This window comes from Centruroides vittatus, unplaced genomic scaffold, assembly GCF_030686945.1.
Source record: "Centruroides vittatus isolate TY-2023 unplaced genomic scaffold, ASM3068694v2 contig_927, whole genome shotgun sequence".
Classification (NCBI taxonomy): domain Eukaryota; kingdom Metazoa; phylum Arthropoda; class Arachnida; order Scorpiones; family Buthidae; genus Centruroides; species Centruroides vittatus.
The window spans coordinates 209,210-221,451 of record NW_027122613.1 but is presented as its reverse complement, the minus strand read 5'-3'; the positions used below and the strand labels follow the sequence as shown (position 1 = coordinate 221,451).

The 12,242-nt window shown below is 35.2% G+C and overlaps 1 protein-coding gene across 8 annotated transcripts in view; it reads left to right on the top strand.

Annotated features, from left to right (window-relative positions):
• The window catches only part of LOC136984765 (pleckstrin homology-like domain family B member 1), a 32,050-nt gene extending 20,258 nt beyond the window's left edge, over nucleotides 1-11,792 (top strand). For all 8 annotated transcript variants that reach the window (XM_067281881.1, XM_067281883.1, XM_067281882.1 and 5 more), the window contains 4 exons: nucleotides 8,118-8,228; nucleotides 8,700-8,957; nucleotides 10,003-10,219; nucleotides 10,686-11,792. In XM_067281881.1, the coding sequence (XP_067137982.1) occupies nucleotides 8,118-8,228; nucleotides 8,700-8,957; nucleotides 10,003-10,197 (564 nt within the window). In that variant the 3' untranslated portion in view covers nucleotides 10,198-10,219; nucleotides 10,686-11,792. The remainder of the gene's footprint in view (nucleotides 1-8,117; nucleotides 8,229-8,699; nucleotides 8,958-10,002; nucleotides 10,220-10,685) is intronic.
• Nucleotides 11,793-12,242: the final 450 nt, after the last annotated feature.

Sequence of the window (12,242 nt, the reverse complement as noted above, 5' to 3'; positions counted from 1 at the left end):
TTGTCATCAATCCTCTTAGCCGCGAGAATAGTTCTGTCCCTATTCGACAATAGCATCGTGTTTTATTATTTAAAATTAGCATTTTTTTTTTGTTCGTTCGTTTGTTTTTTTTTTAATAGGACGTTAAACCAGATTTGCCTTAGAGAAGGCGCAGCTGGCATTTTCTATACAAAATACTGTATTTTGGTGAATAACAGTAGTTACGTGTGTGGTTCTAGTTTGTTTATGCAGAAAAATATCGCGTGTAAGGCAATTAGTATCTGTTACGTGTTATAGTGTCTTTATAAATTAAGAGAAGAGCGTCATAGTGATTTTCTTTTTTTTTTTAGCATTAAAACTTCTAAATAAAGAAGTGTTTTTTTTTTTAAGTTAACGATACCCTTATAATTACATTTAAATTATCTCATTCTTTGAATCGCATTTCACTAAAGTGTTGGCAGACATACCAGCTATTTAATTAACTTTAAACATTTTGGAAGAGTTCTTTAATCCATTGCGAAAGATTTCCATTTCTAAAAATAGATGATTACGTTTATATCTCACGTTTAAACGCTCTATCTGATGCAAAATATTTATCTACCCCCGATAAGATACGTGAATCTTTTTCGTGAAAGTATGCAAATATATATATATATTTCGTAGCTTGTTGCGTGGTATTTATCCACTAGACGAGGATGTCATTGTTACGGATAACAAAACTGGGATGCGGGAGATTATTAGATAACCTTCATCCCGTTTGATCTGATAACGAGGATGATGTACAATCGATACTTAAGTTAATGTTTTCTTTAAAAATTTCGTTATTTTACTCTTATGTGTTAAGTAAAAGAGGGAATATCTATCTTAGCGCAGATAACAGGAGATAAACAACTTGAGCTATCCGTTTACAAGACAGTTCATCTGTTTATGTGGACGGTAATTAGACTAAGACCTCGTCCGAGTTGTGATGTAATGAGGCAGATAGCGGCTTAATGTCGAGAAAGGGGAGCCGCTTAAATCCACGCAGGATGAGGAAAGAGTCCTCATAATGGCGACTCGGACCAGTTTTGAGGCATTTAGACCGGTCGTTGCGTGTCTCATCGCTCCCTAGACACGAAAGCCCACAACCTGTATTAACTCTTCTAATACCTCTTCCACTTTGTTTCTCTAATATGAGCATTCGTCAATGTCTAGTCAAAATCGTTTGGTCCTGGCAGACGTCCAAAATCAACTTAAGGTGCTGCAACATCCTCCCTTTTTTTCTTTTTGTTTTTCGCTAACAATGCTTTTTCCAAGGATTTCTGCTTAATGTTTAGCGACGGTTAAAATTAACCTGGAGGCGAAGAAAGATAATTTACCTTACCTTTGTTTATCACCTCCTAAATTTAATTTTGAGAGGTGATAAATGGCTGGTTTTTTCTCGGGTTCAAAAGCATAATAGTGACTGGACGTTATATTAAATAAAAAACAAGGATTAATTTCTATATCACTAATTCTTTTCGTAAATTAAGCAATTTTCTTTAGTGCTCCTTATTGTAAAAAAGAGGAGAGGATTGTTTAATAGCTTTTACATGTGCTTTTTCGGGAGTTTTTCTCCTAGTTTTCTAGCTTTTCTTACAAAGAATTTCTATGTAAAAACAGCTTTTCCAGACTTTTACAGTTGTAAAATGATGCGGAAAAACAAAATGTGGTATTCGGGAATGGTGCAATATCCTTAAACGTTGCTGGAGAATATCTTTCAGGAGCAGGATTACATCTAAAAATAAGAGTACCGGGAAGAACGGATATTAAAAATAAAGAGCGTTGCAACTCTTACACAATGCTCTTTCTCGGTACGATGCAACACATCATTCGATGCCGCTACCGATAATTTTAAAAATAATCGTTTCTTAACAGGATGTTTTTTAACGTTAATACCCAATTTTTAGGTTAATTCTGACCGTATTTAGCCACGAACAAAATTTATTAATGATAATGTTAGAGATAGTTGGATGCTGGGAAGAGGAAGCAACTCAATTCTATTATCCTGTTTCGTGTTTTCTTCGTGGAATTTCATCGTCGTGCTCTCGAATCTCTCTTTCTTTTCGTGCATTCTTCTCTTCAAAATGCGAAATTGTATCAAATTTATAAGACAAAGATGGGAGATTCTCCGGAGATTTTTCCTTTATTTACAAACGTGTGTTATCTGTGACACCTGCACCGAGTTGACGTTCATTGATTGCTCTCTGGGAGATGATACAGTTATCTGTATCTAACGGAGAATGTCTACCTTGTGTAGATATGTCTCCATCTTGACAAAAGTGTTGGTGTAATAAAGTGCACTTCATGTTAGAGTATTTTAAAACTTTAGTTCGCCATATATCTTATTGGTTAATTGTTTACGTTACTCTCTTTCTAGGAGGCACTTTAATTTTTTTCTTTTGTCATGTTTTTGCTGCCAGATTAGTGGCAAGAACTTCGAGAAGGTAAAGGAAAAGATCGGTTTTTCTTTAAATTTTAACAGATTTCCTACTGCAAAACCTAAGAGTTTAAAATAAACACAGTTAAATTTAGCTGAAGAATTCGGAATTTTTGAATTAATAGCTGTCGGTTAACAACTTTCTCCTCTTAGTTATCATTCTGTGTGTTGTACTAAAGGAAGAAGGAGCTTACATAGAAGTTGCTTTGTTCAAACATTAATAACACCGCATTAACAGCTACTTTACTATCGCCCACAGATACAGAAGAGAGAAACTAATTCAGGAAAAGATGAACGGATTATCTATAAATGTCATATCGGGTGAACTAGACTATTTCTTCTGCCATATAATATGTGTAACACGATGTAAAACAGAGAATCCCTAGATAATTGTATTTATTTTTGTGTGACGTTCGCTTGGAGGTACGAAAAGAAAAATAAGAAAGAAAAAAATATTCAGTATTAGAAGTTTGTAAATGATAAAGATAAGAAAAGTAAGTTTGAGGATTATCGCAACTTTTTCACCCAGAGCTCACCCTTATTATAAACTTCTGGTAAATCTACCCTGGAGGATTTTATTCTCGACTTATAGCGGGAGAAACTGTTGGCCCAAGGATACATTCCGATATCCATTAGCCGTATCACATCGCTATTTTATCCTAAATTATCGGCCAGGATCAGGATCCCTGATAAGAGTTAACGGAAACCGAGTTCAGCGATCTTATCGAAGGGTTGTGTGCCCGACTCGCTTCTACGTGTCATGTTTGCGAATAGTCTCTGGGGGGTAGGAGTAATGCACGCGCCGAATTCCTCATCATTTTTATGGTTTATTTTTTTCGAAATGGAAAAATGGTGAGTTCATTACGGTTACCATCATCATCATTTAGCCGGTTAAGTAATTTAAATCCAATGAGGTGTTAATTAATTAATTATATGTTAAACGCTTTATTCCCGATCCTGCAAATGGATTAAGTTCGTGCCTCTAGGATTTTGTAGACGACAAAGCATCCCTATGAGGGTTTAATAATCTGATTATCTAATCAACCGGGATCTAAACTCGTCAAATTAACGGTAAACCGAATTAAATTATAGAATTAAAAGCATTCCCGCTTTTATATTTTAGACAAGGAGAAACAAAAGTTTGACACACGGTAATCGTTTTGGCATCTCCACCGACATCTGAACTCATAGTTTACAAATCATATTCGACACTCCTAAATCTTGGAAAGTCGTAAAAGGAGTGGAGTTGTAAACATGCGCCTTTTCGACGTTTCCGCAATCTCTGGCAATATTTTACGTCTGGCTATATCTGTTTGGAAGTCGAATAGATTTACGAGCGGTCAGAGCTTTCTTTCAGGAAGAAAAAAAAATAATAAAAAATAAAAGGCAAAGCTACACGTTACACAGTCTACACCGTTCACCCGACTTCCATAACGACTTTGCTGGAAAATTACGAAAGTGTACTCGCTGCTGATACGAAAGGAAAGACTTTATATTAATAACCATCATCCCGGACACGTGGAAATATTCAGAATGTTTCATTTGTCTGAATAGTTGCAACTCTGTCTTCTTTTTTTTATAAATTTTTTATCTTCCTCGCTATTTTCGAAAAACAAATCTGTAAATGGCGCAAAAATTGTGTCTTTTTGCACTGATGAAAGGGAAATGGAAGTCACTCGTGACGCTCTCTCGACTCGGATCGAGTCGAGAATGGAAAATTCGGTTCTTTACTTGCGTAGCCGCGCTCCTCCGGGATGCGGTGGAGGAGCTATGCTCCGGGGACGGTTAGAAGCTACGCTATCTATCACCAGTTTGCTGTAGTAACCGAAGCTACAGGCCGATGGGGATTGAAAGTTCATTACTCGACAGCTGAAAAGTGATGAGCAGCAACAGACTACATCCCGTTCACATGTTCGAATCGGTTATATTCCGGTGTCAAATAAGTAGCTAAGCTCCTGTTATTCCCCCAAGTAACGTTGTTTGCTTTTGCTCTTTTTTTTCAATTTTAACTTGTTACTTTCGGATATTAAATCGGACCTCTCGAGATGATCCACAAAACCCATCTTCTGGACTGGTACGATTTTCGTAACGTTACTTACAATAAACAAAATATTAATTCTCCAATAAAATGACGAACCTCTTACGAAGAAAGAGTATTTTTGTTTCATATTGATGCAACCAACGTCAAATAAAAATCTAGGCTGCAACACGCGCAATTTATTATAGATAAAAGAGAAACTGGATCTATTGTAGAGCCTATACAGCTAGATGCACGTATCATTTCTTCGATCTAGTTACAAGCGCTTACATTCTTTAAGAATTGAGATCTTCTGGCTCTCTAGCGACGTTAGAAAACTAGATTTGGGATCGAATGTAAACTGCTGCGAGGAAGTGTTAAGCGGCCATTGATAAAGGCGGTTAAACTTCACTCGATAATCTTTTATTATCTATTTAAACGTTGCCAAATTCTCTTCGATAATGGCGTTGGGAAATTCTAGTTCGTTCTCAGTCGATACGTTAAAAAAAAAAGTAGGAAAATCAGGAACGAGTCGATTAAATCGAAGTGCTTAATTAAACGCAGAGTGACGAGTGGCGAATTAAAAGATTATCCTTTGAGTAGAGCTGCCTTACTTAATTACGGAACTGGAGGTATTAATGTCTAATCGGGATCTTTCGATCCAGATTCGAAAATGAACCGGTTGAAAGGGATGATAAATGATAAGCGCGCTTTCCTCCCTCGAGATTGATGACCCTGCCTCATTAAGGTGGCTGGCCAGATGTCGAATCGATTATAGACCGCACCGCCAAACCAAACCACTTTCATTTAAAGCTTCAATCATTTAAGTAGCGGTCGGAGGGGGAATTGCTACTCGATCGGCCTTGCAAAAACCCCCTCCATTTACATAAACATATAATTTTCCGGCCGCTGAGTCGCGTAAACATCCGTCGATTAAATTTTTAAATCGAATCTACCATCAGTAAAAGCGAGAGAGGGGTTAATTTACAGGAGGAAAGGTCGATCCACCCCACCCGTTAGAAAAGATGTCGGATTGTTTACTGCTACTTCGTCATCTTTCTGGCAAAGGATCCTGCTTTGTTTAGACTTATATAACCTGTATGAGACGAAATTGGCAAATGAAAGAACCTCATAAATCTTTAAAAAGTTCAGACGTTCTAGATTTTAGTATATGGAATAGGGAAATTCGAAGCGATTCTTTCAAATCACTAAAATATTTTTTTAAAAAATTTCCATAACTTACATTACATCGTACATACTTTGGTCGCTTCTGGTATGGGTGCTTCTGGGCGAATTGGGCATCTGCAGATCTCATTTGCAGAATGGAAGAGGCACCTTGCTGCTTATTACCGGTTATCGATTGTCCACGTTAGATTGCATTTGTAGTTGCCCTTTGGCGCTCTCGAATTAAATTTTTCTTTGGTTAGTTAGCGAAGGATACGATCCTCCGCCAGGTAAGGTAGGTCATCCCCATTAAAGGTAGGAACGGGGCACTCTCCCGTTTCCGGCCAGGCGCATTTATCATAGAAAATCAATAATAAAGTTAGAAGATAAATAATTATTATTTGTTTTGTACCTTTTTCTTTGCTTGTTTATTTTTTAATAATTGGATTGGCACCGTGGAAAAGTTCCATTACGCGAATTTCTTACCAAGTTAAGCTTAAGTCGGGCTTTCGTCCATTTCTCTCATACCCCTTAAGATCTTTATATCAGGTTCTTATTGATTTTCTCTTAGTGTTCTCCTCCTCCTAAGAGAATATCGGGAATAGCATACCAGAGTTTTAACGTATTTGACTGTTGTTTAAACAATTTCTTAAGGACATATTGTTAAGTGTTTCCTTTCATGTTTTCAAATTGAGAATTTTCTTACGAAAATATCCGTATCAAAATTCAAAGTTGTAACCAGGATACTTTCGATTGGACGTTTTGTTAGACGTAGAAGTGTCTAAGGATCATTACGTGATTTGTGATTTATATTTAATTTATACATTTAAATTGGTCCGATAGACTTTAATTGAAAGTATAATTTTTATGTAATTTAGTAAAGGAAACAAATTTGATAAAATGATTTCCAAGATCGTCTCTCGCGATCTTCATGATATCGATTCTATAATATTTTAATGACTGTCCGTTGGAGGACTAAAAATGTGGATAGATATCCTTATTCTGAGTTTAACAAGTCGCTCAGGCTGTTATATTTTTAAACAACTTAAGAATAAATGAAGATTAAATTAATTATTTTCAAATATTACTGGACACTGTTCTATACCAAGTTTAAATTTCCCATCTCTCAACTGCTCAAGATAAATCAAGTTTTACTTATAGCTCATTCAGTTTATATCTTCATAACACATACAACAACTTAAAGCATTTGAAATTCAAGAAAATAGCTTATGGTTCCCAACGTTCAAAACGAATTTTTCGCTATTAAGCGGCTCTTGTATGCATTAATCTGTCAGCGATACGGAGGCATGACTGTCGGATAAATTGTCAACGTGGACAAAGCCAATTCTCTTGAGTACTTAACGGTAGGCCGATGAAAAGGCCGTCGTTGTTGTGACTAGGAAATTAAATCTATCCGTATAGGATAAGTTAAAGCGCTGTAGGTCGAGTCGCACTACGTTTAATTGTATTATCAGAGGGAATTATTCAAATCTCTGTAGATTCGGAGAAAACTTCGTGGCAAAAGTCTGTTAGAGAAGTTCTCTTGACCTTTGAGTCGATTGGTAAAGTGCGTTAAGATTTACATGTTCGTAATAAGCTCTCACTGCATTCCACTACAACAGTACTAACGGTATTACTGCGTTAAGGTACTATTCCTAATGCGCTTAACATTACTCTAACAATTTCATTTGCTTTAATTATCTAATTATATTAACGGTAAAGTGAGAAAGATAAGTTTTATAATCATTTTCTAGTTTTATTAAAGATCTATCCCAATTGCCAAACCCGTTAAAAATATTTGTTTATTGTCTTTAATATGGACAATTAATCGGGTCATTACTAAACCTTCGACTTCCGTCTTGCATCTTCGAATTACGGGAAACAAAATTGTATCACTTTTATCTAATGGCATTAAGCCATTATTTTGTCACTTTCTATCTTTGAAACTTAAATAGGAGCTTTATACGTCTTAACGTATGTGAGAAATATTCGAATCACCCCCTCTTGGCACAAGTTTTTCGATTAAGTAACGCTTACAGAATTACGATATGCTACTTTTAGTACGGTGGCCAGGTGCGAAGAAAATCTTAAAAGTCGAAAAACTCGAGAAGAATTCCTAATCGAAAAACGTCGTCTCGGTACATTTATAAAAATTTACAAGAAAGTGTTCTTCGATAAGAAAAAAGCTGACTTTACTCTTTTTTTGTTTCGTTTATCCTTTGGCATAATTAATGGCTCTACTGACAGCTTTTAAAATATATCGTAGAATATTGCCTCGGATAACTTCTCCACTCGACATTAAACCTTTCCATTTTATCTTCATTTGGCTCTTACTGTTAGGATTCTTCTAACATCCGAAGTAATACCATTAGTAGAAGAGAAGGGCCAACCTTTGCTCTCGTCTAGACGTCCGAGTGATGATCATTAAATGTAAAAATGTAGAGGAAACGATGCAGTTAATAATAAAATTTATTGTTATTATTATTTTTATTATTTTAGGGGAAAACCAGAAGAGAATCGTTGGTCATTGCTAATCCAGATGATAGCTGCATCGATTACGACAAAAGTCAAAACGAAGATGCGGGCGAAAGGAAGAACAGGAATGCACAGGTATATTATATTGGTCTTTATAAATTCTTTTAGAAGTTAGGAAGCCGATAAGAAGGGTGGTCTGAAAGCTGTAACGTTTCCAAAGTTCACCTTTATTAAGCAAAGCTGTTCGGTGTGTTTAAAGTTGTGATCACTTCTGGTGAAGAAAAAGAAGGAAAAAGAAAGCAAGTCACTCTCAATTACTCGAAGGCATACTAACTTAGTGTGTGCCAATGGTCTCAGCTAGCAATTTCTCTTCTCTGAAAGAAGATCAAACAGCGAGATAAGTTTTACTATCGCTTCGGATCGAGCAATCATCAAAGTATGAGACGATTAACATTGTCCTTTAATTCACTGCCTGCACACTACCATTACTAGCTTATTAAGCTATTTTCGTCTTTCAGATTGCCAAGTTTATAATTAGCAAAATTGTTGGCCATAAGCATTAGTTACCTGGTCGAGGGGGGTTAAATATGTTTATTTTCATTTCAGCGCCCTTTAACGCGCTATCTACCAGTAAGAGGAGGCGATATCGATCTTCGTAGACACATCGAATCGGCGGGCCACCAAATAGTCTTGTGTCACCACGTTGACATCACCACTTCCACCTGCAAAGGATATCTCCAAGTTTTGACTGGAAGATGGAGAAGCTGGAAAAAACGTTGGGTGGTATTCGATCGACGTCAGAAAACATTAGTGTTCTACTCGGATCGGTCCGAAAATAAACTAAAAGATGGAATAACATTCCAGGTGAGTTTTGAAATTTTTTCTTCTTTTTTACTGGTATATTTAGAAAGATTAAATCTTTTCATAACGACCTTGGAAATGGCCAAAATTTGCTACATGTGCGAATCCAAAATGTAACGACGTTTTATAAATAGAGAAAGTTTTAAGTATCTCAAAACTAGGAAGTTTTTCTACTCCTTTCCAGCATATTTTTAATTCATGAATGACTTTACAGAAAATTATATTTAATTTATAATTTAATAATAATCTTATTTAAATCGATAGTCCTATATTTTATTTCGAAGAATATATATATATATAAATTTGTTTGCGAGATGTAGATCCGAGAGAGGGGATGCGGATCACGAACCGGTTACGACAGACGTCCTGGTACGTGTCTAGATAAACTATTTAGACTGAGTGAGACAATTTCCGCTATTTCTGCGACATTTCATCTTCATTATCCGTTCTAAATTGATTTATCCATAGTCCTGTAAATCTAACGTAATGGCCAACGGTGTAAAGAATAGAGCCATCTTTACCAGAAACGACTCCCTTGGTTGCGAGGGTGCAAAACATTGGATACATTAAGTGGGCATCCGATGTCACACGAGATTATTTTCTTCCTCTGATAACTCCATCTAGAGACAATCCCTAGCTTTTTCAACTTCCTTTGGGAGATAGGATTACGTTAGCCACGCTAATAACTTATCTGGTCATCTTTTATTGGTTTTCCAAAAATTCAGTGACGTTACACAGCTTTAAATCCCAATCCCAATAAAGTTTTACATCCGGCTAGATGAGTTTATAATCGAATTCAATGGCACTAATGTTCAGTTTCTCGTAATTACCCTACGTAACAAGAAGTGGATTAGTTAGTAATCCCAATACGTGAAATAATTACAGTAGGATAGGGAAAATAATTATTTTCGATTCTTCCAGACATTGTTTTCGATATTTTTTTCGTGCATTGACACTCGGATAGGAGGAGGAGGGGAAAAAATTCGCGTTTAGATAAGATAGAAGAGATCGTGATTCAGTTATGAAATCGATAAACCTTATTTTCTAGTGCATCGAAGAAGTATATGTGGATCACGAACATTCATCTCGCAGCCCGAACCCACGTTCTACTTTTTGCGTGAAAACTGATGATCAGCTCTACTATCTGGTGGCTCCCAACTCCGAATCGATGCGGATCTGGGTGGATGTCATCTTTACTGGCGCCGAGGGTTACAGACATTTCATGCCAGGTTTTGATCCATGAAAACGTCTACTAATTGTTACAGGTGAGAAATTGCCACACTTTTAATCACCTTGCTATTATAAGAAATGCCTTCCCAATATTAATATATATATATATATCATAAATTACTAAAATTCTGAAATGGAAGATATTTGCATTCTGTAGAGAGACACACGAGAACCGGATAAATATGATCATTGGATCGTATTCGTGTGTGTACCTTCCAAGGATGCACCTAACTTTCAGATGGTAGACACATAATTGCTTTGTGGATAATAGATTGGAAGCAATTTCGTCCACTGTTGTTCTCGACAGTGTAAGGAGTATACCATAAAAATATCCAGATAGAAATTTAATTAAAGATCTGGATGTAGGAGAAGAAACTGATGTGTAGAGTAGATTTCTAGTGTTTATACTAAATTATTTATATTCCTTGAAATTATATTTAATGCATACTATAAATAGTATACATTTATATAGAAAATACTGAAAAATCTCTCTTGTTTTAGGCTAACGAATTGGAATTGGAGCATATCTTAACGATGTTCCGAATTTATGGTACAAATGGAAGAGGGGATAGAAGAGATGCCAAATTGAAGACCTCATATCATTGGTCATCTCGTCTTTAAATACCTAATAGAGCTTTTGTTATGTTCGGGATGAAAGCGACTCTGTCGCTCTCTACTTAAAGCTGCCTTATCGAAGATAATTATTCTGTATTTTAATTATTTAAATTGTCGACCCCATTCGTTGGGCGGTCGTTTTTATCACGTAACAATTTTCCTAAGAGGTGTATTATAATAGGACTTCACAGAAATGATGTAAAATTTTTACCCTTAAATTATTGCATGAAATTTTTTAATTATTATTCCTTGTATTAAACATATTAAGTACTGCTTATACGTGATGGAAAGCAGAAATTAGCCAAAATTCAGGTTACTATATTATACTAGAGCTATATAGATCTACACGTGCATGAAGTATTATTAATCCCCCTTTTTTTCTGTTAGATATTTATGCTATGTTTAGCCCGGTTGTGATTATATATATATATATAAATTTTTTTCTTAAAGTGTAAATAAGTTTAGCTGCTAGACGTCTCATTGAGGAGTCGAAGTTGGAGAAGGAAAAAAAGAGCCTATTTCATTCTGTAAAGTGAATTATGGTGTCCTTAATTCACTTCATTTTACTTTTATGTGTGCTACGCTAACTTTTGTGAATAGAATCTAAATGGGTGTAGCTGGACAAAGAGAAGAGAAATATATTTTTAAGAAAGGCATTAAAAGTCGTCAGAAAGGCTGATATATGTAATAAGCATACAAGTACATTCTTTAAACTTAAAAAAAAAACATGGTTTATGAACCTTCTTAATTGATGTATACAAGCCAATTTTATTAATTAATAATCGAGTTTCCTATATATATAAAGAAAAAAAATGCAAGAATTTGTGTATAAAAGTGTTATTTTTCTACTTTTTTTTTTTTTTTGATGATAACTTAGATAAATAGTTACGTCTAAGCCGAATATCAGATTATCGATTTGTTCTGATGCTCATAAGGAATTTTTTAACGTGTGTAGTCTCATTCTCTTTGAATAATAAATTATATTTTAATGAATGTTTTCTCTGGCTAAGTTCATTTTAAAATATGGCCGCTAATTATTAAAACAAACCAGATGCTTTATCAATTGGATGCAATATTTTATCCTAAATTAAAAATTTTGCGGATTAAGTTTTATTGAAACTCTACATCAACATGCGATTGTGGAAGAAGTCCAATTTTTCATCTAAATTTAATTACTTAAAAGCAAAATCTGGCTTCTCCTTAATAAGATTTATCCTTGGTCATCTTTTACGGTCATCTCGTAACATCAATTTTTTTTAAAAATAAAATTAATCCTCTAGAAATTATACAAATTACTTAATAAATATTATAAAAAGTAGAATTGCACACAGGTTTATTCTTTAAATTTGTTACAGAGAAGCTTAAATTAAATATTTAACCTCTGCACAACGGCCACTGACGGAAACATAAAAGACGGCCGTTGTTTAGAGATTATTTGGTCGT